Genomic DNA, 25,985 nt, shown 5'->3' on the forward strand with positions numbered 1-25,985 from the left:
TCCCAGCTGAGGCAGAGCTGGTCGGTGGCTGACTGATGCCAAAGCCCATGGCTCTGACTGTGAAGGTCTCATTCTTGGTGTGCTCTAAGCAAGGTCATACAAGTGACGGAAGGAAGACCTTTGTTGTCACCAGAGGTCTCCCACTGGAGGACTTCTGGGACCCAGTGTGGGTAGCCTCAGTAGGTGGCTCTTTGTTCATAAACAGCTATCCTTTTGTCCCTAGAGTGGCTGGGGCAGGCCAAGTTCCCAAGGAACTCTTTGGGCGTCTGTCTGGAGGGACAAGCTCCTCCAGGTCCCACCTCCCTGTAGAATGCACTGGACTACTAAAGTCCCCACCTCCTCTGCTCCTCTTTCAGGGACCGCCATTGAGTTATCTGATCCCTTCTGAGTTTGACAGATGAGCCAGTGTCTCAAACATGAACACTGGTGGGCATCTTTTACGTGGCCCTCCATCCAGTCCTATTTGTGTGTTCAGTAGCAAGTAGTTCATACTGCATATTGTGTAAGGTAAATATCAAACCCAGGGCAGGGGCAGGTGGGGGGGGGGTCGGTGTTGAAGGATAGGGTTGGGGGCTGCATCCTCACCTCTAGTCTATCTGGAAGCCACCCCTTTGTGTTATCAGTGGCTCTCTCGGAGTGATGAGGTCAGTGGGTGCTGTTGCCTTTGTCTAGTTCTGAATCATCTATTTTTCTGCACCCTCCCTCCCCGAGTCAATAATCCTACGAGTATCCTGGGGGTTCTGTGTAGTATCTCATCCTAGCACACACATGGCAGTACTGGGCACATAGTAAAGGTCTGGTTGAATAGCAGCTAATACTAAGACTAGCAAGCACCGCTTGAGAAGTAGCAGTCAACTTTTGCTTCCAGTGGCGAGCAGGTGCCCACTTTTCCACCTCTGTCCTGTGACCAGGGCTTGACAACTTCCGGGCTGAAGTGTCTACTGTCGGTTGGGGTCCTGTGCTCCAATATCGTCCACCCGGGACCTGGACCTCTGGAATCTGCTGACCCCACCGCCCTGGCTGGCCCCACCCGCTCCAAGCATGGGAGGGAGGGCATAGATTGGCCCAGGAACTTGTCTGGCCGCTCCCGCCTTCTGTCTACAGTCGGCGCTTCCGCCGCCGAACTCCAGCCTCCCTATGGTCGCTGCTCTGGCACCCAAGGAGTCCTGGACTCCGCCCTGCCAACCGTGGGGGGTCAGGATTATCCCAGCACTTGGGTAAGACCCCCGCCCCACACGCACGTGTCACCCTTCCTCTTCTGGAAGGGCACACGTGTCCCTGGCGTCTCAGCTCGGTGGGTCGCCTTCCTGTGCAGCTCTCAGGTTGGTCTCTGCTAGGTACGGTCCTCTACTCAGGCGAGCGTTGCTTGGGTGCTGGCCTCCATGAGGATGGGGGAGGGCCTCAGGCTGGCCACCGGGGACCTGAGGGTTCAGACTCCCCAGAAGGTGCGCCTTGTGATGACTTACTCGGCATAGCGTGAGGTGAGAACAATTCTTGAGCAAAAGCCAAATCTGGAAAGTTGGGCTGGGTCCAGACCCTCAGCAGCTGGCCACGTGGGAGGTCCACTCGCACCAGGAGCTGGCAGAGACTAGATTCCGTGTATCAGAACCTATTGGGCAGAATGGTATTCAGGGTTGGCTAAACTCCGCTCCCCACCTCCGTGAGCGCTGCCTCTCCTTTCCCTGGGGCAGTTAGTGGGCTTCCCCTTGCTCCCCTTTAGAGGCTTTTTCTCCACAAAGCGTGGGGTTTAGAGCGAGTGCTCGACTCTGGGCTCTGAATAGTCACCTCCGTTTCCTCTTCTGCGGGTGTCACTACTCTTTTCCTAGCCCCTCCCTTCACTGATGCCCCACCCACTCTTTATCTCAAAGCTTCCTTTAATCTGCCGGGCCACACTGCCGGGCCCCAGAGGCTGTGTGACAGAGAGGGTGACAGTATTCCTGCAAGCCTTCATTTGATCAGAGGTTTAAGCAGGCAGGTACTTCCGTTCACTGTGTCCCCTTGTAAGATTGCTAGATGCTCATTGAACGTCTGTGTTCAAGGCTCTCACTGTGAAGGGACAGGGTGTTCTGATGAATCTGTGCCATCTCCACTGCCAGCTTACTTGAGGTTAAAAAAAAAAAAAGAGGACACCAACATAAATCAACTATAGAGAAAGAGCACTTGGTAGGGAACGTGGTCTTCCTCCCATGCACAATGCCCTGGGCTCGAGTTCCAGCAAGGACCAGGGATACAGGACTGTGAAGTGTGAACAGGCCCATGCTTCTGTGCAGACTATTGAGGCGGGGTCGAGGAGGCTACCTGGAGATGGGACATTTCAGCTGCTGTTGCTGTGGCGACAGACTGTCAAGTCTCTGGGTCTCCTTATCATATCCCCACCGTATTGTGCCATTGATCTGTCTCTCTGGTCCAGCAGAATTGACATCTCTAGGGGATTTGTTAGGCAGGCTTAACTTCTGCTCTACTGAAACAAAAACCTTGTCGAATGGGGGCTAGAAAGATGGCTCAGCAGTTAAGAGAACTGGCTGCTCTTCCAGAGGACCAGGGTTCAATTCCCAGCACCCACATAGTGGCTCACACCCATCAGTTCCAGGGGATCTGATATCCTCTTCTGACTTCCAAGGGCACTAGTGGTGAAGTAGCTCACAAACATACATGCTGGCGAAACACTCATCCATATAGAATTAGAAAGAAAAACAAAAAACCTGGGTGGAACCCAGCACCCTGAACATTAAGGGGCCCTTTGGGTAGCCCTGCAGGCTGAAGTTTGAGCCCTTCTAGGACCTAGTACAGGCACCTGAATATGAGACTGTGGTCTGGATGTTGGGGAAGGGGCTCAGAGATGAGGGAGATGTGGTCCCTGTCCTTGAGACTCCATGGATGCCCTTGGAAACATCTCTGTAGTAACAGGTGAGGCAGAACCTCTGAGGGCTCACAGGAACCAGTTCAGACAGGATATTGCTCTGTGAGTCGCAGGAGCTTCTGTAGAGAGATTGAGCTCTCTGTTGTGCACTCCTGAGATTTAGCCTCACTCAAGCCCTCTCTGATGTCTGAGTGAAGCTCCTCCCACAGGGTGCCTGTGGCAGATTCAGTCGCATGGGGTTCTGGACTTATGGTCAGGAGCTGAGTCTAGACAATTTCCACCAAGTATGTCTTTTCAAGCATCCTTTTCCATCTCTGGTTTTTACTTTGTTTGTGTCTAAGATAGAGGCGCTGGACTGAGGCTGGTGAGCCTGAGGCTGGTGAGTCTGAGGTGGTCCTCCGGAGAGAGGGGAGCCTGGGGTTGGAGGCTGTGAGTTGAGTAGCCTTACCTGACATTAGGTATGGACTCAGTAAGATGAGCTGAGTCCAGGTCTCTTGATCTGCTGTCTTCCTTGCAAGGCTTCATCATGTTGGGCCTGCTTACCAGGCACAGAGGAGCCACAGTGCTTAAACCCTGTTGCTGGTCTGTGAGTCCCTCTGTGGCAGGTTCCTGCTTTCCCGTAAGGTGGCACTCCCCAAAGCCCAGGACTATGCTGTCCTATCAGGCCTTTCCCCATACCCCTCCTCCCAACCTGCCCAAGCCCATTCAGGCTCTAGGCTGGCATGAGTACCACCTCCTCTAGAAGCCACCTGGATCTCTCTAGTCCTCAGTGCCATGTGTGCTCTGTGTGTGTGTGTGTGTGTGTGTGTGTGTGTGTGTAGGCCAGAGTTATCTTCTTCAATTGCTTCCTCATCTTTAAAACCATTTTCATTGATTTCAGTTATTGAGTATGTGTGTGTGTATGCCAGCGGGGCACATGTGCCACACATCTCTAGAGGTCAGAGGGCAACTTTGTGTGGTCAGTTCCACCACTGTGTGGTTCGGGTATTGTTGGGCAGAGTCTTAGTCAGTGTTCTGTTGCTGTGAAGAGACACATGACTAAGGCAACTCCCATAAAAGGAAGCATCTCATTGGGGGCTTGCTCACAGACTCAGAAGTTTATCATCATGGTGGGGAGCGTGGAGGCCTCAGGCAGACATGGTGCTGGAGAAGTAGATTTCCACATCCAGATCCACAGGCAGGGCAGCAGGTCAATACTGCAGCTGGCTTGGGCTTATGAATCCTCAAAACCAGTCCCCCAGTGACACACTTCCTCCCACAGCCCACACCTATTCTGACAAGGCCACACCTCCTATTTCTTCTCAAATAGTGCAACTCCCTGATGACCAAGCATTCAGATATATGAGCCTGTGGGAGTCATTCCCATTTAAACCACCACAGGCAGTGAGCACCCTTCACACGCTGAGCCTCCTCATGGTCTCACTTTAGTTTTTGAGACAGGATCTCTCAGTGAACCTGAAACTTACCCATTCTGTTAGACAGGCTAGTCAGCAAGCCCCAGGGATCGTGTGTGTGTGTGTGTGTGTGTGTGTGTGTGTATCTGCCTCCCTAGGGATCACAGGTGCCCACCACTCAGGTCTTCATGCGTGTAATAACAAGCACTTTGCAAACCGAGCCATCTCCCCATCCTCCACCTCGATTCAGAGGATATTTGTTTTTAATGTGTCTGCATCCAGATGTGTATACATGAATGCAGATGCCCTTGGAGCTCAGAGACATTGTATCTCCTAGAGCAAGAGTTACAGATGGTTGTGAGCCACCTGACATGGGTGTGGGAACCGAACTTGGCTCCTCTAGAAGAGCAGCAAGTGCCCTTTGCCACTGAGCCATTTCTCCATTCCCTTAGCCTAGGCTGGTCTTGAATTCATGGCTGTCCTTCTACCTCAGCTTCCAGAGTATTGGGATTGCAGGCATGAGGTAGCACGTTGGGTGCCCATCTTGCTGTCTTTGGTGTACAACTTCAGTTTCTCCTTTGCAGAGGCCGAGTGCTGGTAGCTGACAAGAATGCACAAGGCAGTGCGTGAGAGCCCTGGATTCCTAGAGCAGAGGCTTTGAGAGAGGAGGGGACTTGCTCGGAGGCCTGGGCGTGAACTCAGAGCCTTTGGCAGAGGACATTTTATCAGCTGCGTAGTGAGGACGGAAGAAGAAGCAGGAAGAAGAAGCAGGGGGCAGACGAGACCGTCAGACAGTCCCATCTGCTCTGTATTGGCGCCTAGGATGCATCCCTTCCCAGCCCCTAGGACTGTCCTTGTGGGGTAGGAGCAGGACCAGCAGGAAGTCTGAATCACAGAAGGGGTCTGGTGTTCTAGGACTCATCTTTAGCCACTTGTTCACCTTTCCTTTGGCCTCCAAGACTTTTTTGTGCTGTCCAGTGTGGGCGTTAAGCCCTCTGGCTCAAATCTCTTGCAGAAGTGACAAAGGAAAGGAAAAATCCTGGAGGGCTTTCACCTGTTGGTGGCCTTGGAGGCTAACTACTGCGTGGCATGCAGAGTGGACTTTGGCAGGTGCCTCTATTAGAAGAAGAATCACCGGTTTATAAGGAAGTGGCTGTTGGGGGCTGGTGTACTGTCTCCCGGTTCAGCAGTTGCGGGGTACAGGCAGCCTGGGCGCAGGAGCCAGTGGGCAGCACTCCGGAAGGTGAAATCCTGGTAGGTGGGTCTGGTGTCTCTCTAGGAGGCGTTGGCAGCTCTCTGGCATCCTGCCATGCTCCAGCCTGCCCTCTTGCGGATGAATGGAATCCCTGGCAAGAGAGCTGGAGCTCTGGGATCTTGGAGCCATTCTGTTAACTAAGGGCAGTGGGTAGAGGGTTGGAGTTTGGCTGAGTCTAGAAGCTTAGTCTGGTGGTGCCAGTAGGTGGGCACCAGTTCCCATGTGGCTGTGGCCCAGCTGGCGGGTGCTAGGGAGCCTGCTGTGCTAGGGTTGGGGGGGGTGCACAGAGGGTGGCTTGAGGAGAGGCCAGGACACGGGGCGGAGATATTAACAGCTGGCTCCGGAGGGGCGGGAGCTCGGGAGGAGGAGCTGTGAGAAGCCGGCTGCTTTTGGAGCTGCTGGCCGCCTGTGGCCCAGGTGACCAGAGGCCCTTGAACAGCGCACAGAACCCCCAGGGCCTGGCAGGTTGAGCAGCAATGATCCAGAATGTGGGAAACCACTTACGAAGGGTATGGAATGGTGGGCTAGGGTGGACCGGGAACCAAATGTGGCTCTTCCCTTATGTGGGGCCCAGAAAGTAGATGCTTTCGTCTTAAGTCAGGATCTGCATCTCCAGCCTCACTGTCTGCTGTTCTGTAGTTCTCTCTGGAAGGAGAACTCACAGAACCCACGGACTTCTTAAGTTACAACTGGTAGAGTCGCCAAAGAGCCCTGGGGAGAGCAGGCTCCCTTAGGCTGGCAGTTTAGGGCTGGGTGGAACGGAATCCTCTGTAGCAAGTTCTGGAATTCATCCTGGTGCTGTGTGTGTGTGTGGTGTGTGTGTGTGTGGTGTGTCCGTCCTGTGTACAGCTCTCTTGCCTTCTGAACTCGGGGCTCGGTGTCTCATGACCTCCTATCTCAGGACTCCAAGTCTATGGACCTGACAGAATTTAGGGTGTGAGGGAGTGTGTGTGCAGACAAGAACAGGAGAGTAAGGACACGACCCTGTGAGGAACAGGCCATGTGGGAAACGTCCTGTGGGGTGACCTTTGGGAATATATTTTCCTGGAACCTCCTAACTGGGACTTTGGAGCAGAGATAGATGCTGAGGTCCCAGAAACACCCAAGCGCTCAGCGACTCACTGGGGGCCTTTGGCCTGGTGCCTGGAGAAGGACCCAGGACCGTCTGGACAGCCTGTGCGTGGCACAGTAGGTGCCAAATGAGGACGTTTTAGAAGAGGCCTTTAAAAAGGGACCCTGGGGGCAAGTACATGTCTCACCCGCCTCTTTGCCAGCTGCCATTCAGCTCAGCATTCCCAGCCCCAGGGGCTGATATCTCATCAAGTCCCTTCCATCTGCTCTCACAGCAGAGGGCACCTCTGAAGGTAAGGTAACTGTGGCACCTGCTCACCTGCTCAGACTTACCTAGCAGGTCACCGTCTTGGTGGCATGCTTGCCCTGGTCTCTCTCCAGGTCCCATCATCCATCCCTCTGTGTTGGTAGTAGCATCATACTGACTGGCCTCCTCTGCCTCGGTGAGCCCCCTAGACTCTCACCAGTTGCTGCACACTCTGTACCTCCCCCCCCCCCCCCAGTGATCTCAGCCTCCCTGTGCCTCCCCTAGCCTGCTGTCTCTCTGGTAGCTTCCGTCTCAGCCCTCAGATTCAGCTGGGATGCTGCCTCCTTCAGAAAGTCTTTCTAGATTTTCCATGACGCCATGTACCCTTTGTGAGCCCTGCTCTCACTGGGATGGGAGCTTGGCTTGTATCTCCATCTCCGTACCCCAGCGAACTTTACAAGCTGTGCTTAGCGTACCTAGGCCTGGCCAGGGGCCAGAGGATACCTAGAGAATGAATGTGGGCATACAGTTCTTCAGCCAGGCCCAGGGTGGAATCTGAGCCACTGGGCCTCTTGCTTTTGTCCCCTGAGCCCCGGGTAGAATGTCCTCAGACTCTGACTTTGCCAGGCGGCATGCTGAGCGCATGCACATTTACTTGCTCTGTTCAGTGAGGCAGGCTTGTTTTACCATCCCCGTGGTGGCTACTCTTCACTGTCAGCTTGGCTGGGCTCAGAATCTGGGGATGTCTGCGAGAGTGTTTCTGTAGAGGTCTAAGTGAGAAGGAAGACCCATCCCGAATGTGGGTGACACAATCCTATGACTGGGGCCCTGACTGAATAAAAGGAGAAAAAGGAGAAAGTATCAGGGTACCAGCACCATCTCTGTGCTCCCTGACTGTGGACACGGTGTGACCAGCTGCCACCATCAGGTCCTTGCCTGATAGACTGTGTTTCCTCAAACTGTGAGCCAGGACGAGCCCTCCCGTCCTTAAGCCCCTCTGTTGGGTATTTGGTTATAGCTGGAAGGAAAGCAACCAATGCTGTCCACCCTGCTGCTCCCTCCCCATCCTCAACCCAGGTAACTCAGGCTCAGAGGGGTCAGCAGCCTGTTAAACAGCCCAGAGGCAGGAAGTGGCAGAGCTGGGATTTGAACTCAGTGGTCCTGGTTCAGAACTTTTCTGAACATGAGCGTAGCATTCCTACCCTGAACCCTGACTCAGCTCGGCTAGCATCTAGCCGCTGGCTATGGATCTGGGTGTTGAGTGTGGAAATTGGGCCACAGGGCCCCAGAAACCTCACATTAGTTAAAATGACATTCCTCGCCACCTTTGAACTTGTGCCTGGTTGGCAGATCTTGAATTTCTGTGGCCTCTTCTTAATTTCTTTTGCTCCTATGGAAAAAAAGAAGAATTTGGGAACACTTTCTTTTTCTTAGTACTGAGCTATTTTTATTTTTGTATTTGAGACAGGGTCTCATGTAACCCAGGCTCATGCTGGTTTCAAATTTGATGAAGATGTTGCCAAAGATGACCTTGAACTTCTGATCCTCAGTTCTAGCCCAGTCCAGGTCAGCTTCCTATGGGGCTTAGCAGCTGTTTATTTGACCCCATTCTCCTGAGACTCCTAATGGCAAGCTGGAGGAGACCAGAACCAGCGGTGGGCATCTGTGCTCGCTCATAGGCCTGGGTGCTACTGCAGACCTCCATAGGACCCATTGATTCCTTTGAACCCCAGGACACCGGAAGTAGCTTCTCCTTCCTCTCCAGCCTTGTCAGGGGTCTAGACCAGAAAACGTTGAAGTTTGGGAAACAGCCCTTGGATTGAAATCTTGCTTTCTCCCTCCCCCTACTATTTCTTCCTCTTCTTTTTTGTTTTGTTTTGAGATAGTTTCACTATGTAGCTCAGATTGGCCTCCTATTCCTAATCCTCCTGCCTCAGCTTCCTGAGTAATGGGATTACAAGTATGTGCCATCGTGGCAGGCTTGGATTAGAATTTCATTATCAGGTCTGGGAAGTTGGCTCAATGAGTAAAAACGCTTGATGTGCAAACAAGAGGCTATGCATTCAAATCCCAAGCATCTATGCAAAACCTTGGCACAGCTATGAGAGGCAGGAAGTGGCAAAACTGGAATTTGAACTCAGTGGTCCTGGTTCAGAGATTTTTCTGGACATGAGGCTTAGCATTCCTACCCTGAGCCCTGACTCAACTCGGTTAGCATCTCGCCTCTGGCTATAGATCTGGGTGTTGGGTCCCAGCACTGAAGGATAGAAACAGGTCGATCCCGGGAATTAGCTGAAATTCTAGCCTAGCTTAAATTGCCAGCTTCTAGCTTAGTGAGAGATCTTGCCTCAAAGCGATGATGTGGAGAGGACAGGACACTTGACATCACCTCTGACCTCGCGCATGTGCACAGACATACATACCTACATGTGTACCACACACACACACACACACACACACACACATACACACACACGTAGGAAAAAAAATCTCATGTTCACCTATTCATGGTGTGACTTTAGGTCAGGTGTTTGTCCCCAAACCCCTGTGTGCTGGGCGATTCTAGAAGTCCCCAACCTTGGGTCTGAAGAGTTGGCATACGCCTCTGATGGTGGTCCTCACCATGTGGCAGCAGAGGGGAGGCATATAGACAGAAAATGACAATGCCCATCATACAGGAGTGGATGCATCGAGGCTCAACAGTTTGTTCAGGAGCTGCATGTGAACCCCAGACTCGGCCACGGACTGATGCACAGTGTTCTCGATCTGTCTAGTTGGTTAGTTTTTATCCTAACACAGCTCAGTCATCACTTCCCCTTTGGCTCCCATCCCACGTGACCCCAGAGTTAACAATGCCACCTTACAACGCTGCACCCAATTCGCTTGCTCCCTGCATGGGTGTCGACTGAGGGTATGGCAGGTGCACGAGTGTGCTGTGACTTGTGATAGTATGGATCCCAGCTGTTGAGCTAGTAGAGGAGAGATAAAGGCAGGCAAGCCATGGCAATGGACACCTGCCATAAATACTGCAAATGACCGTAATAATGAGTGTCATCTAAGGATTACCTGTGTCTGAGCATGCATGGACTCAGTCCTTATAACTCCGAATACTCTTGTGCCCTCTCTTAAGGATGAAATGGAGACAGAGAGGTTGAATCTCCTTCCCGAGGTCACACAATTGTCAAGGGACGTTGAATGGCTTTAAACTCAGGCTATCTAGAGAGCAAGAACTGAGAGGGTGGGGGTGGGGTCCCGAGCAGGAGGTCTGGAGGCTGAGGAGGTGGGTCTCATCTGGGCAGAGGGAACCCTTCCCTTGCAGGCTTTAAGGCAGGGGAGTGCCAGGCACCTTGAGTTCTGAATGAGGCTTCACTGGTTCAGAGTGCCTGAGCCTGGGAGGAGCAGCTGCCAGCTGGCTGAAGCTGGAGGGAGTACAGTTGGCCTTGGAGTCTGGGCTGGAGTCTGGAGCCTTGTTGGTGTTATCTTTGAGCTTTCTGGGGGTTCTCTGGTCCCCTGCTTTAATTTTTTTTTTAAATTATTTTATTTTTGAAACAGGGTCTCACAATGTAGCCTGGGCTGCTCTTGAACTCCCAGAGATCTGCCTGACTCTGCTTCTCCAGTGAGGGGTGGAAGGTATAGACCACCATCCCTGGTGTTTCTTGGCTTAATACCTGATTTTCTTTAATTGCCAGCTCCAAATGGTCCCAGCTAGCTTCCTATCCCCACTGCTCCTCACAAGAGGGAGTTTGGTTAGGACCAACCAGGAACCCATGAGGAGCCTGGGCTTGGGAAGTTGCTAGCCTGGGGCCCCTTCTTTCATCTTCAGTGTGACTATGGAAGCATCTGCATCTCCAGTGAGTGGCCTTGCTGTCGTCCCTTGTGAAGTTTCCTGTGCTCATTCTGTGCACTGACAGTGTAGGCTGGGGCACCCAGGCTGTCTGAGCTGACCTCACAACACACTTGCCAGGGTCTGGGGCTCCTGGACCACCGCTCCTCACCCGTGCCTAGTGAAGGGGTCCAGAGACACCAACTCATTTTGCCGGTGTTGACCACACTCATCATCTGTGAGCCACTTCCGCCTCTGCGGGTGTTGTTAGGAGCGGAGATGCTGGTGAGCCACAGAACTTGCATGACACTGGTCGGGTTAAATAATCACTCCTGTTTCTCATCAATCTGTGGGTTTCTGCCATGGTTCAGTGGCAGGGCTTGTTGGTCAGGTGAGATGGCAAAATGGTGGTTTCTGCTGAGGCCCTGCTAAATGTCAGTCCCTAAGTGTTTTACATGGCTGGTTTTCAACTGGCTTTATAGCTGAGAAAGTCAAGGCCCTGGTTTTACATCACTTTGAATCTTGTCTGGGGACTAGAGAGATGGTTCAGCAGTTAAGAGCACTTATTGCTCTTCCAGAGGACCCCGGTTCTATTTACAGCACCCATGGTGGCTAAAAGCCCTCTGTAACTCCAGCTCCAGGGGATCCAATGCCCTCTTCTAGCTCCACAGGAACCAGGCACAGCGGAGTACCCAGATATACAAGCAGGCAAAGTACCCATATACACAAAATAAATACATTAAAAATAAAATTCTTGTCTGACCCCAGGCTCCAGCTGGGCAAGACCCTGAATGCTGTGGCCTCTCACCTTGTCCTAGGCCGACCTGGGAGAGTTGACAGCCTGGCATCTTTGCCTTAGGCCTGCTCTGTCCAGTGGCTCTAGGACAGATGGTACAGCCAGCTGGGTCCCTTGCCAGTCTCCTGGCCACAGGCCTGTGTGTGTCCCTGCCATTCCGGGAGTAGCCTCCCTGCAGGTAGGGCATGGAATTAGAGTCATGGCAATGATGAAAAGGACCAGTGTACGTTAGGGACATAGGAATGACCCAAACCAGACCTGGCCTCCATAGGGCAACTGAGGTGGCCATAAACTGATATTGACAGCACAGCATTGCTAGGCTGTGGCAGAGGAAGACTGAGGTGGCCCTCATCACTCAAGAGCGGCCCAGGCAGGCTTCCTGGAGTAGGTGACAGCTCACCCTGTAAACTTCTCTATGGGGGCAAGCAGGGTTCAGCAGAGAGAGGCACATGTATGGAGAGCCAGGAAAGAGCCTGTTCCACAAGTAAAGGTGAGTGGCCCTTGTTGACTGAATTTCTGTTCCCCTTGCCATGTGATATAGGTACCTTTTCAAGAGCTTCCTCGGTAGCCATTACCACCCTCGGTAGATGATATGTTGATGAATTAATGTTACTTGAGGCAGCCCAGAGGGCAGAGCCAGCTCTGAGAGTGAGAAAATCAGGACCTTGGTGACATATTCGTGCCTTAGGCAAGTCCTGTGGACAACTCGGCTTCCACTTCCTTTCCAGTGGCGGAGGGAAACCTGTCTCTGGCAGGATTTGCTGAGATGTAAATGACTATGTGTGCAGAACCCCAGTAGGAAGTCTGTAAGGGCTGCCACACTGCTGTAGGAATGGCTGCGTGCTGTACGCTGGCTGGCTCTCAGGGCGTCTCTCTCCCTCTCTCCCTCCCTTCTTCTCTCCCTCCCTGTTGGGATATTTTAGACACTTTGGCCTTGAAATATGTGGTTGAGGCTGTCCTTGAACTCCTGATCATCCTGCCTCCCCTTCCCAAGAGCTGGGTCTTTGGTGTGTGTCACTGCTGGGCTTCTCAGGATATTTCTCACCTCCTCATGGGCACATTCACTTCACAGTTTAGGGAGTGCTGTATGAACCTTGCCTTGGCCCTTCAGAGGTCTTGGAACCAGCGCTACACCAGCGGCCCAGACTGGACCTTTGTCCCACATGCTCGCTGGGACCTGAGGTCCTGCTTCTCACTCCTTGGCCTTGCCCTATCTGTGACTTGAGAACAGGTTGTGATCCACCCTGGGGTGTGTCCTGGCCTGGGTCAAAGAACTAAAAGAGCTGGCTGTGGAACTCCTTAAGGCAACTCTGGTTTCCCAAAGCTATGCGGGCCCTCATTTCCTTCAGGTCCCTTATGAGGCCTGAAGAGACCAGACCAGCATCTTGTTCTTCCCAAGATTACAGTCCTGTAAGGTGTGTGTGATTTTCTTGTGTGCATGAATTCTGTGCACACGTGTGTATATTGCATATATATGTTCAGGACTCATTGATAGAGGTCAGAGGAGGACAACAAGTGTCTTGCTCTATTCCTCTTCTTATTCCCTTGAGACAGGTCTCTCACTGAACTTGGGGCTAGGCTGGCAGCCAGAAAGCCGCAACAAACTTCCTGTCAAACACACACGTATACTCACACCACCACACACATACACCATACACACACACACATACACACTCACACACACACTATAGCATGACCCCACAATACCACACCACACACACACCATCACATTCACACACCACACACACACACACACACCACACACCACAATCACATATACACACACCACACAACCACACAACCACATGCCACATATATACCACACACACCACAACCATACACACACCACACCACACATCACACACACACCACAACCATACACACATACCACACTCACACACACACACACCACAACCATACACACACACACCACACTCACACACACACACACCACACACACACCACACACACACCACAATCATACACACACACCACACTCACACACACACACCACACCACACACACACACCACACACACACCACAATCTTACACACACACACCACACTTCCCTCCCACATCACTGTGCTTTCAGGCCCACATGGCCATGGTTGATGTTTTATTTGTATACTAGGGTTTTAATCTCATGATTGAGCAGCAAGTGCTCTTATCCACTGGGCCACCCCGCCCCCAACCATCTGACTGGCTCTCTACCAGCTCTCTCCCAGCCTGACTGTAACTGGGCATGTGGGGTCCTGCTGGGCCCTGTCACTGAGCAAGTTTGTATTAGCCGACATTTCCATGATGGAGGAGATTCATTTTCAGAGAGCGGGTGATGTGTTTGGTGAGGAGCCTCTGGGAGGTAAAGGCATTTGCCCCCAAGCTCTGTGACTCCAGTTCCATCCCTGAGATCCACGTGGTTGAAGGCGAGACTGGAGAACTGCCTCTCACAGGTTGTTCTCTGACCTTCCTCACACAGGCGTGCTGCACTCGCCTCCCCCAACCGCTATACGTAAATAACTAAATTAAATGTCGTAAAATTTTTTTCAAACGAGAGCAGTGAGCCAAAGGTTTAATGACTGTGGGGCTAGGGAAGGGGCCATCTTTAAAGGGAGCCAGATGTTGGGGGGGAAGCCCTGGTTGTTTCCCAGCTCCCCCCCCCCCCCAGCCTCTCCCCAGGGCCCTGAGGCCCTCTGAGTCAGCTTAGTCCACCCTTCTCTTGCTTTGAAGATAAAAATCAAGCTTCCGGGGTTGCAAGGCTGGGAAGGTGTGTCTCACTTGAGGTGAATTTGAGCCTGTTGCCTTGGCCCTTTGGTTGGGGGATTGATGGTCCTGACCTGGCAGCTCTGATTTTTTTTTTTACCTGAAAAGAGCCCCAAACCCAGGAGGGCCCCACTGGTCATACTTGCTCTGGCTGAGAGCCAAAAGGCAACCTTGGAGAGTCTCTGCAGTACCTCGCACTGGTGACCGGCTCCCTAGGGATCCTCCTGCCACACCTGTGCTGGCTTTCCTTTGCCCTTGACTGGCAGTCCTGGTGCGGAGGGGTTCTCTCTCTGCCGTCCATGCCTCCTTCCCCTCATCTGCTCAGTTCAGGTCGCTGTTTTACAGAGTAGAGCTGAAGATGAAGGGTTACCCAAGGGCTCAGCCCAGCATACAGTAAACGCACACCAAAGAGCGGATTTCTAAAATGGACCTTTGAGCTGGTTCCTGAGCACTTCTTAGATGCTAGGTGCCTATGCTGTGGGCAGCTCTCTGACTCTGGGGGCTCCCTCCATCTGCTGTACCCCTTAGCAGATGAACAAGTTCCAGGATTTCCAGCCTCCATGTAAGCAAAGCCATTCGAGTCCCAGGTCGCCTGCCAACCACTGCTCGAGGGGTCCCGGTTTCCACTTGACTGCCTCTCAACCTTTTCCCAAGTCACTCTGCCTGGACTAGGCCCCTGCATCTCTGTCCTCCTTCCCCATCTGCCTTCACTCTGCTCACCATGTCAGGGAGCCTGTCAGGGGCTCCCTTTGCACCAGGCTGATGGCTCCCTGGGTCTTTTCACAAGTTTATTCCTGTCTACATCCTCCCCCGCATCCCGGAGACCATGTCTGTTGTAGTTTACTAGGACTGCAAAGCAAACCACACTGAAACTCCGTGGCTTAGTGAACCCACCGGTTAGTGATGCATTGTGATTTGCGACTTGGAAGCTTGGACAAGGCTGGGCGGAGCTCCGCAGGGCGATTCATCTGCCCTGTGGCCCAGGTGGAGGTTACTGGGTGGTGTCTAGCTTATGGGTAAGCTCACTGCGGGTATAGCTTCACTAGCATTGTGGTGAACATTGGTTGCCAGGTCGGGCTTAGCCGGGAATGTCATTCAGAGCACCCTCAAGCGACATGCGGATTCTTTGTTGAGATGATCAGATTTCTTACCTGGCGGCTAGGTCCCCCACAGTTCCAGGAGGCCTAGGCTTCCCATGACATTGGTTGAAATGTCACTGAAGGTGACTCAGACCCAGGGGAGAGGATTAGACTCCACCTCCTCGTAAGTCTTCATACCCTTTATACAGGTCTGGAGTCCCGGGAACCTCAGAAGCTAGTATGTGCTGATGGTTATGTTTTTACTTGCTTGTTTTTTAACAGAGCGGCGCAAATCAGAACTTTGATATATTCGGTGCACGTTTAACACTATCTGGAAAATTCTTTTAAATTTTATTCTTATTTCGTGTGCTTTGGTATTTTACCTGTATATAGGTCTGTGTGAAGGTGTTGGATCCTGGAGTTACAGACAGTTGTGTGCCGCCATGTGGGTGCTGGGAATTGAACCAAGGTCCTCTCCAAGAGTAGTCTTTTTTGTTATGTTGTTTTTTTGAGACAGCATTTTTCTGTAGCTTGGAGCCTATCCTGGAACTTGCTCTGTAGACCAAGCTGCCCTTGAACTCACAGAGATCCACCTGTCTCTGTCTCCCGAGTGCTGGGATTAAAGGTGTATGCCACCACTGCTTTGTGCTGAGTCATCTTTCCAGCCCTTCTGGAAAATTCTTGATCCCTTTCCTTGCTCATTTTTTTTCTGGGTTCCCCCAACTCAGTACCTATCACTTCCTGCTTGCTTCAAGCCCCTTCCCTCCTTGTCTCTGACTCTAAGCAAGGACTCTCAGCCAGCAGTTCTGATGCTAGCTGGATCTCTGACATATGCCCTGAACAGGACCTACCCAGGACCCAGGTGCCATTCCTTCCTGCTAACAGCACTGCTAGCAAGCAGACCCTCTTCATTCTGAGGCCCCCCCCCTCACACACACACACACACACACACACACACACACACACACACACACACACGCCCAGTGTGGGCAGACCTGAAAGGCAGGTCCCATCACCCTCCACTTACAGACTCCAGCACTTTGAGTCAAATCTGCACTCTGGGGATCTGCCCAGCCTCGGGCCACGTGGACCACGCTGCCTTCTCGGCTTCTCACCCACTGCCCTCTGACGTCATAACTATCCTCTTGGGGCTTCGCATCCCCCTTCTTTAGAAACCCCCCTCCAAGTCTTTCATAATTGCTTCTTCTCATTCATTCATGCATTTAGCCAGATCTCAGCAGGAGCCCTCCCCCATTACCACCTCAGACTGGAAAATTACCTTCTCTTTTCTTTTGTTTATTTCTCTTTTCTTTGTGAGACAGGGTCTCCTGTAGCCTAGCCTGACCTTAAGCTTTGTAGCTGGGACTGAACTTGAACTTCTGATCCTTCTGCCCCCATCTTCCAAGTCCTGGGATAGTATCACAACTGCTTTATGCAGTGCTGGGGATCAAACTTCCTGAATGTTAGGCAAGCACTCTGCCCACTAAGCCACACCCCTAGCCCTGTTTTCTTTCCTTCTTTAAATGGTCTTGTCCCCTTTTTGCTTGTCGTGAGAGAACAGACAGACCCTTCTTTTCAGTGTTCTGTAGAAATGAATGGGATCCTCCCCTCCTCCCCAACAGGGTTTCTCTGTGTAGCCCGGGCTGTCCTGGAACTCACGCTGTAAACCAGGCTGGCCTCAAACTCAGAGATCCACCTGCCTCTGCCTCCCTAGTGCTGGGATTAAAGGTGTGTGCCACCACCACTTGGAACAAATGGGAGTTTTAACAGAGATAACAGCATCGATCTGTAGAGCTGGTTTCTTTCTAACTGCTCTTCTGGAGTCCTCTTGACCTTCCCTCTTAACTGTTACCCTCCAGGCCTGGTTTTTAGCCAGCCCTCAGATGCTCAGCTGGAGGACTGAGCCCAGACCATGCCTAGTCAGGTACCCTCCCTGCTCTCCCTCCAGCCTGTTGTCTGTCCTGTCTGGAGGCTAGTCCCACTCCTTCTGGTTTCCCACTCACAGGGCTGGGCCTCAAGCAAATCCCAGCCTGTGGATGCCCCCTCCACGCTGAGTCATTCCTTCCTCTCCTCCCCTCTCCCACTCTACTGGGCTGGCAAGCCTCAGCCGCCACAGGGCCGCACTTTGGTTAACAGCAGGAGTTAAACAGCTGAGTTTAAGGACAGATGAACTCAGGAGGCTGTTTTCACATCAACAACTATTAAGCTGGTGCCAGCCCTGCACTAACCAGAGGACAGTGACAGAAATGCTGAAACACAGGCCTGTGAAGCAGGCCTTTTCCCGGCTCCCCAGCTTGGCTTTTTGGTCTGTTTAACCTTTTAGGCAGCTGCTGATGAGCAGGCCCATCTTTATTCAAGCCATTCGATGCAATGCTGAGTGGAAAAGAAAATGGGGCTCCACGGGAAATGCCTCAAGCCTCCATCTCCACGGCTTGGTCCTGTACAAATGCAAAATACTGAAGATAGTTCATTGTGGCCCAGCAGGCTTCTCCCAGTGCTTGGCCCACCTTGTTCCCACCAAACCCCAGCTGCCCTCCAGTAATCCCAGACTTTAATTCCAGGAGCCTGTTTCCTGCCCAAGGTTCTGGAGCCTTCCTAGATCTGGGTAGCATAGCCTTGTGGCAGTCATTAAGTGTGGGATGCCTACGAGGACCACAGACTCTGTCCTGACCAGCCATGATTCTCAGTTGAAATGAAGCCCTAGTGTAGACAGGCTTTGTGTCCAATTGGTAGTGAAAATTGGCAAGAAAATTGAATAGGTAAAATAATTGGTAGAAAAAAGGAATGTTATGGCCACAGGCCCTAACTGCCTTAGCATTCTCTGTACAGACTACCTGGCCCTTCTCAGCAGATGTCTTACCTCTGGGCCCTGTGGGCCTAGGGTTTTGTTTGTTTGTTTTTTTTCCCGAGACAGGGTTTCTCTGTAGCTTTAGAGCCTGTCCTGACACTAGCTCTTGTAAACCAGTTTGGCCTCGAACTCAACGATATCCGGCTGCCTCTTCCTCCCAAGTGCTGGGATTAAAGGTGTGTGCCACCACCGTCAGACTGGGCCTAGGTTTTTTAGCAACACAAATTGTTGCAGTGTATGACACTTCCTGTGTGTCAGGTCCTGGTCTAAGCACCCTGACTCCTTCCTGTGTACCAGCTTTTCCATTTTAGAGATGGCTTAGGCCACTCCCTGTGCTGAGTGACAGGATATGTTCAGTCAGTAAATCATGCCCCTGCTTCCACCACCCTGCAATGCTTCTTGGGAATGCTTCTGAAACACAGAGGAGAACTAAGTTGGGTTGAGTCAGAGGAGGCTGGGTCAGGGGTGGGGGCAGGGAGGACAAAGTGGCAGAAGGGTTTGAGGATGCCTGAGGGTTAGTAGAAGGGGCCCCACTTGCTGGGGGAAGGCCTGAGCACCAACCCTTAGCAGGGTGGAGGCGGCAGGGCCTAGAGAGCAGCTGGAGGGGCCCAGCCCGGCTGCCAGCTTCCTGGGGCAGGAAATCTTAGCTGCCCAGAGTCTCACAAACTGTAAGCAGCTCAGGCCCAGGAATGTATGGTGTGGAGTGGGGATCAGGAGGGGCCTCTTTCCTGTCCTTCCTCTCTCTCTCTCTCTCTCTCTCTCTCCCTCTCCCTCTCTCTGCATGCACTCTTTTTTTGTTTTGTTGCACCCCAACCTGTTGCTTCCCCCCTTTTTTCTTTTCTCTTCTTTCTCCCTCTTCCCAGCCTCCTTTCTTTTCTCTCTCTGATTCCCCACCCCCATAATGGTTTTGTCCTTTTCTTTCCCTTCCTTCTTGTTCTCTTTTCCTCTCCAGAAGGAACTGTGATATCTATGGCTGCTGTGCCCAGCTCCAGGGTAAATGAGGTGGCTTGCAGGATGGCAGGGTCTGGCTGGGCCCATTGCCTGGCTTCCCGTTGCCATGGTAACCCAGAGGCTGGCCGAGCTGCATTCTTGGCCCTGTGGTGGGGAGGGCGAAGGGTTCTGATGGGGGAGAAGCCAGGGCTTTTCTTCAGAACCCCCTGAATGGCCCACCTCAGTGCCAGGGCTCCCTGTGGAGGATTGCTGGATGTCGGCGATTTGGGGCTGGGTGTGGTCAGTTTGGTTCTTGGGCCACACAGTGGGGTCAGTTTACATTTAGGTCAGACTGCTTGTGCTCAAAACATTCTAGCCTCTTCCTAGTTCTCTTGGTGATGGGGTGGGCAGTGGCGGACAGCCTGAGGCGGGAGGCCCACAGGGAGGCGTGGAGGAAGAGGGCGGGAGACAGGAGGCCTGGGCAGCAGAGGGGTTTACAGGAGCGAGTGAGGCCCTCTGTTTCTGGGGCAAGCTTGCTCATGCCAGACAGCCACAGGAGTGCATGTGGTGGGTTACAGCACTGGACCCGAGCAGGGTCTGACCAGCTGGCGTCACGTGAACCCATTCCCCAGAGCTGCGGATGGGCTAAGTCGCTTCCAGCATTTTCCTCCCTGGTGGTGAGCAGCTGGACAGACAGGGTTTCCGAAAGAGTTTTGATCTGGGTCCTGACACCAACACTGCCCCTGCAGGAGGACATGAGGCGGAGTCTCAGGAACCCAGATATAGGTGTGGGTGCTGGCCCGACCTGCCTGTGGTAGTATCAAACGCCCAGAGACGGAACTGACTCTCCTGTCTGCTAGATGGAAGTTAGTACAGCAAAGCTACACAAGTGTGTCCCAAGTCCCAGTCCTATCCTTACAGGCATGTGATCTTCTGTATTTATGGGCCAGTCACTTATTCTTCTTGAGCCTCTGTTTTTCCATCTGTAAAATGGGAACGGGACACCCAACTATTAGGGTTGTGTGAAGATTAAAAAAGTAAACACAGTGGGGCATGGCAGATGGAAGTCTGTAATACCAGTGCGTGGGAGGCACTGGCTAGTTTGAGACCAGCCTGGGCTGCATAGTAAGTCTGAGATCTGCCTGGGTTATAGAATGAGACCCCCATCTCGAAAACAAAAATGTCCTTAAGGGAGGGTAATTATTCTCCATCTCACCCGCCCCTCACCGTGTCACCGACCCCTCTCAGTTTCATGAGCTGAGGAATCTGAGTTCAGAGGGCGAAATACTTGCTCACAATCCACAGGCTGTAAGTCCTGGTACATTGTAGGCCCAGTGCCCAAACAATACAGAGAAGTTGGAGCAGGGATGCTGTCCAGGGGAAAGCTGAATCCTGGTCACATGGCCCCCGCACCCCTGGATGTGACAACGTTGCCCACGCTACTTCTTGCCTAGTCTGTTCTCACCTGAACCCTGACTCTGGGACAGCAGCCTGCTTAGACCTCCTTCCTGGGCAGGCAGACCCAGCCTGGTGGCAGGTCCTTGCACGGACAGAGGCCAGACATCTGTGATTGACAAAGTCCTTTGACTGTGTCCCCTCGTTGGCAGCCCAGGTCATCCTTACTAAGTCTTCAGAGCCTCATTTTACAGACAAGGAAACTGTCCCTTGGGGCTGCTGGGTGGCTGGGCAGAAGGGAAGAGAGATACCCAGGCCCTCCAGAGAGGGCTGGGCTGGATTAGACGCAAATGCCATTCAGACTCTAGAATCTTCCTTCTCCACATTCCTGCTTCCCAAAGTGGGAGATGGGCTGCTGGGCTCTGGGATGTCTACCCAGCTACTCCTTGCTCTCCAGCCTTTTCCACATAGTGCTCCTTGGCGGGCCTGGGTAGTTCTGGTGACTAGCTGATGGCAGGCATCCTATTGCGGATGAGGTTATTTTTATCCTTGGGGTGGAGGGAGACAGATGATGATGTGCTGTGTTCTAGAATGGTCCGCATTCTTCCTGCCTGTGGTTGGCATTAATTGGAACTGAGGGCCCAATGAACAAACTCTTGTATTTATGCCACAACAGGCCAGGCTTGCTTCCTAGGCCTTGTGGGTACCAGGAGTCGAGAGAGGATTCCTGCTCCGTGTGTCTCTTTGCTTGAATGCGCCCAGAGTTAAAATAATAGCATCACCATGGAGAGCAGTATTGGGGGGAGGTGTACTGCCTTGGAGGCCTGGGCAGGCAGTTCTTCCTGCCTTTCATGGCTGGAAGGTCTTGACAGTTTGGCCAAGGGCCATTTGAAAGACGAGGATACCCAGAGCTAATGACCCCTGTTTCTCAGGCTCCCACCGTGTGCCAGGTGTCATGCTGGTGTTCATGTTATGTGCAGGTGGATGGGGCCAGAGATCGATGTCATGTGTCTTCTTCATATTATTCTTTACCATATTTGTTGAGACAGGGTCCCTAATTGAACTTGAAGCTTGTATACCTGTGTTTTTTTTGAGGACTTATTTTGATTTCTTTGAAAAATAAAAAAAAGTCTTGGGACTATACTAGGAGCAGGAGGGCTCAGATATTAGGTGCTTCTGGTTAGCTTTAAAAATTTTGGTAAATTATGCATACATATGTACGCATGTAGGCTTGTGCACGTGTGGCTGCTCACTGAGGTCAGAAGAGGGCGTCAGAGTCTCTGGGGCCAGACATATTGACATTTGTGAACCTTCTGAAGTGGGTGCTGGGAACTGAACTCTGGTGATGTTCTCCTGCAAGAACGTCACACGCTCTTCACTACCGACCAATGTCTCCAGACCCTCGGTTCAACCTTCTTTTCCGAGGAACTAGCCTTCCACGGGTGTTCAACACTTCTACATTTCTGCCAGGACTCTAAGGGATCCTGTTTCCGTGTCTTGCCCCACCTCCCCACTTATTTCCCATGAATTAATTAATTAATTAATTAATTAATTAATTAATTATGTATACAGTGTTCTGTCTGCATATATGCCACCAGACCAGAAGAGGGCACCAGATCTCATTATAGATGGTTGTGAGCCACCATGTGGTTGCTGAGAATTGAACTCAGGACCTCCGGAAGAGCAGGCAGCGTTCCTAACCTCTAAGCCATCTCTCCAGCAACCCCCCCATGATTTTATTTTATTTTATTTTATTTTATTTTATTTTGAGACAGTGTCTGTATTAGTTACTTTTCTGTTACCATGATAAAACCACCATGACCAAAGCATCTTATAAGAGAAAGCATTTGACTGAGGGGTTTGCCAACAGTTTCAGGGGGTGAGTCCTTGACCATCCCGAGGGGGAGCATGGCAGCAGGTGGAGATGCTTGGCAATGGAGAAGTAGCTGAGAGATTGCATCCTTGTGTGCAAGTAGGAGGCAGAGGAGAGAACGCTAACTGGGGATAGTGGGGCTTTTGAAATGTCAAAACCCACCCCAGAGACACACTAGGCTATACTTCCTATGTTCTGCCAACAGTGTGTGTGTGTGTGTGTGTGGTGGTGGTGGTGGTGGTGTGGGAGAGGTGGGATGGCATATGATAACATAGGACAAATGTTCAAACATACGAGTTTACGGGGCCGCCATTCTCATTCAGACCACCACAGAGTCTCTGTGTACCCCAGGCTAGCCTCTTTACTTCCTGATGAATCCAGTGGCTGGGTGGTTGTCCTGGCTGCACCCAGCTCCCTGAGAGGCTGGGGCCATGGCCTCCTTTTGAGGACAGCACTCAGTGCAGGCACCCATTACATGGCACAGTGCTGCCAACTTCAGACAATGAGGTCTTTCATGGGGCCTGACTGGTGGCTCCCAGGGTGGGCCAGAGGGTCCTCTTCCCACCTCCTTTTGGGATGCCCTTCCAGCCCTTCTCATGGCCCTGTGAGAGACAGGATGACGGGGGAGGGGAGCGAGGAGCTCTAACAGCAGTCTGTGCCCTGTGGTCCAGTGGCCCGTACGTTGCTGGTTTTTCAGATTCCCTTAGCATCCCTCCCAGGAGGATGATAATTGGTGTCTAACCCCACCCCACCCTCAGCTGCTCTGTGGCCCTGCTGAGTTCACAGTAGAAAGGACAGCTTCTCCTGGCTTAGTTTCAGAAGTCTGACTCAGTTTTATAGTGTTAGATAGTGCTCAATAAATATTCTCTGTGGGTGGATGTGTGCCAGGAGCATAATATCGTAATAGGTTTGATCTCCTTTAGCGTCATCCCCGAGATGACCCTTGGAAGCAGATATTACGATCCTATTTTTTTTCTTTTCTTTTTTTGAGATGGAGTCTTTCTATGTAGATTGGACTGTCCTAGAACTCTCTATGTAGACCAGACTGACGTAGAATTCACAGAGATTTGCCTGCCTCTGACCCTATGTCCATGGGCAAGGAAACTGAGGCCTGTAAAGAGGTGGAGCAGCTTGCCCGAGATTCTACAGGTTCATTACGTAACTGCACTTGAATCCAAACCCGGTGACCCAACACCTGTTTCATGAGTTTCTTCCAAGTCTTTCCCACCTACCTCTCCCTCCAGGGTATTGTCTCTCTTGCCCTAGGGCTGTGGTTCTAGAATTGACCCACAGACTGTGCTGCCTGCCCTCACTAACCGCTGTAGGCTGTTCCCTCCTCCTGGGTAGCCTCATCATACCCCAGACCTGCCTTCATGCTTCAAGGTTCAACTGGAGCTCCGTTTCCTCTCTCCCTTCTACAGGTGGTTATTGGGCACCTGCTCTGTGCCTGGCCTGGGTTCCTCTCTTTATCCTGATGGGGAGGCAACACTGCTTGGTCCGTGCTGTGATGGAGACAGTAGGAGAAAGGGGAGGAGAAGAGGCAGGGCCAGGTGTGGGGGATTTTACAACAGAACAGAGCTGAAGCGAGAAGATGCTCTGAGGATCCCGTGTAATTCGGAGCCGTGAGAACAGCTGTTGGACTTGCAGTGGCTGGATCTCGAGCCTGACAGCAGTGGAGAGCCATCCAGTGGTCTCGAGCAAGGGACATGCCTGGTAGGACTACTCTTTAGGAAGGGGCAGAGTGCCACAAGGAGACCTGTGGTGGGGGCAGCATTATGGAGATCTGATTAGGCCTCCCGGGGAGGCAAGGCGTAGCAAGTGGCTGTGGTTGAGGGTTTTGTTTTAATGGAGCCTGAGAGTGGCCAGTAGATTGTGGGGACCTGAGGCCAGGCTGTGGAAATATGTACAGTGAGAAATACAGGGGCCAGCGTGGGCAGGCAGTGGGCTGAACCATGCATTTAAGGAGTTGGGATCACTGGGACTTGGCTATTTGTACCGTGGAGGAAATGGAGGAGAGGCTGTTGTCAGGTTGCCTAGCAGCAACGTGGATCATGAGAGCTTTGATTGGCTCTCCATCTAGGTGACACTGGGCAGCCTTTTGCTTCGTGTCTTTTCTCTCACTGTAGAGGGTTTGGACAAGGTAGCTTCTTCTTCTCCAACCCAATAGGTCTGTGATATGACACTGGCCAGGACGGGAACCCAAGCCCACGGATGGCATAGTCAGCTGGGGCCTAGGTCAGGACTCAAATCTGGCCAGGTTTGGGGTGGCCTGGAGCCAGTGCCTGGCATAGCTGCAGTCTGGGAAGCTCTGTCTCTGACCTCCACATGCCCGCCCTCCCTGTCCGCTATCTTGGCCCTGCCTGCCTGGCCCTGACTTCATCCCAGACTTCTGCTCTCCTGGGAGGAGTGGCCGTACTCTCGAGTCCCCATTGGCTGAAGCTTGCCTGCTGCACACACCCCTGCCTCCTGCTGGCTGCCTTCCCATCTTGGCTGCTGGGATTGAGCCCAGGGAGAGAGTGGAGTCTGAGACACTTTTGCGATAGCAATTGGAGGCCCTGATCTTGTTGCCTGGGCGTCTGTAAGGTTCTAAGAACTCCCCACCATGAAAATGGGGTAGGGAAATGGAGCCTACCTGCCTCCTCCCTGTGGTCCCACGTCCAGAACATTAAGTCCCTTGTATCAACATCCATGCAGACCCCCAGTGCACAGTTAGGCTGGAGAGGCTTTTGGCAGTGGTTTCCATGGCGATGGATCCTGCTACTTGAGTGTGGCAGCCGTCAGGCAGCCTTTGAGAGCCTGAAAGGTGGGTAACTGTCTGTGTGGACTCCCACCCAGGCCGAGAGTTCCTAGGTCTGCTGCCCTCTTCTCCCCTTGGGGCCTAGTGCTGCTTTGCACCCAGGTACTCTTGGGAGAGGCGCAGCAGTTGAACAGGCCTGGTTCATCTCTGTCGTGCTAGGCTAGGAGTCATAGGCTTTGAACGAGTTACCTTGGGAAGTTTTGAGTTTATCAGGTTCGCTCCAGGACCTTAATGAGAGACTGTGGCCCAAGAGCCAGCTCTGTCCTCATCCCACAGCTGAAGCAGGCTCACACCTGTTTCTGTCATGTGACTGGCTGGGGTTTTGTGCTGCTGTTTCCGAGGCCTGGAGCCATGGCCTGCTCTTGTCCTAGGAGACCCTGGGGACCGTGTATATAGCCCGAAGGAGCTCACATCACACTTAGGGCCCCAGGACTGTGGCTGCGCTATGCCATCACCTCCTGCTTCAGTTTCCTTGTCTGTGACATGGTGTTACTAGAGCGCCTGCCTCACAGGTCTGTGGTTGGAATAACACTAGACCACCACACGTGTACCCCTGAGAGAGTACGCAGCACCTGAGTGCTGTGTCAGCAAGCTGTGTCTGTGACTGCCACTGACCGTGAGAACCTGAACCCAGTGTTTGCTGTCCCCCCCCCCCCCATCAATCCTTCTCACAAGTGCAGGTGTGCCCAGCTCTGCACACTTCTGACTACGGGGACAGATAAACCAAGATGGGACAGCAGGTCTCTTATCAGAAGGGCTACCCGGTATGTCCCCCTTTCCATCTGGTGAGTAGGAAAAGGTACACACTTATATGTGGGGTGCAGAACTTTCTCTGTTGGCTCTTCATCTGGGTCAG

At 52.4% G+C, this 25,985-nt stretch overlaps 1 protein-coding gene across 4 annotated transcripts in view; it reads left to right on the top strand.

The window, feature by feature from the left end:
- The first annotated feature begins 1,091 nt into the window (after positions 1-1,091).
- The window catches only part of Acot11 (acyl-CoA thioesterase 11), a 53,059-nt gene continuing 28,165 nt past the window's right edge, over positions 1,092-25,985 (top strand). The window contains exons 1-2 of one of the 4 annotated variants that reach the window (XM_087904772.1): positions 1,110-1,217; positions 4,839-5,508. In XM_087904772.1, the coding sequence (XP_087760898.1) occupies positions 5,344-5,508 (165 nt within the window). In that variant the 5' untranslated portion in view covers positions 1,110-1,217; positions 4,839-5,343. Of the gene's footprint in view, positions 1,323-4,838; positions 5,509-5,863; positions 6,019-25,985 lie in introns of those variants that run through there. The other 3 variants (XM_085686357.2, XM_048453261.3, XM_048453259.3) reach the window with 3 other exon arrangements.

Source organism: Myodes glareolus, chromosome 3 (genome assembly GCF_982192425.1).
Source record: "Myodes glareolus chromosome 3, mMyoGla1.1, whole genome shotgun sequence".
In the NCBI taxonomy this organism is placed as follows: domain Eukaryota; kingdom Metazoa; phylum Chordata; class Mammalia; order Rodentia; family Cricetidae; genus Myodes; species Myodes glareolus.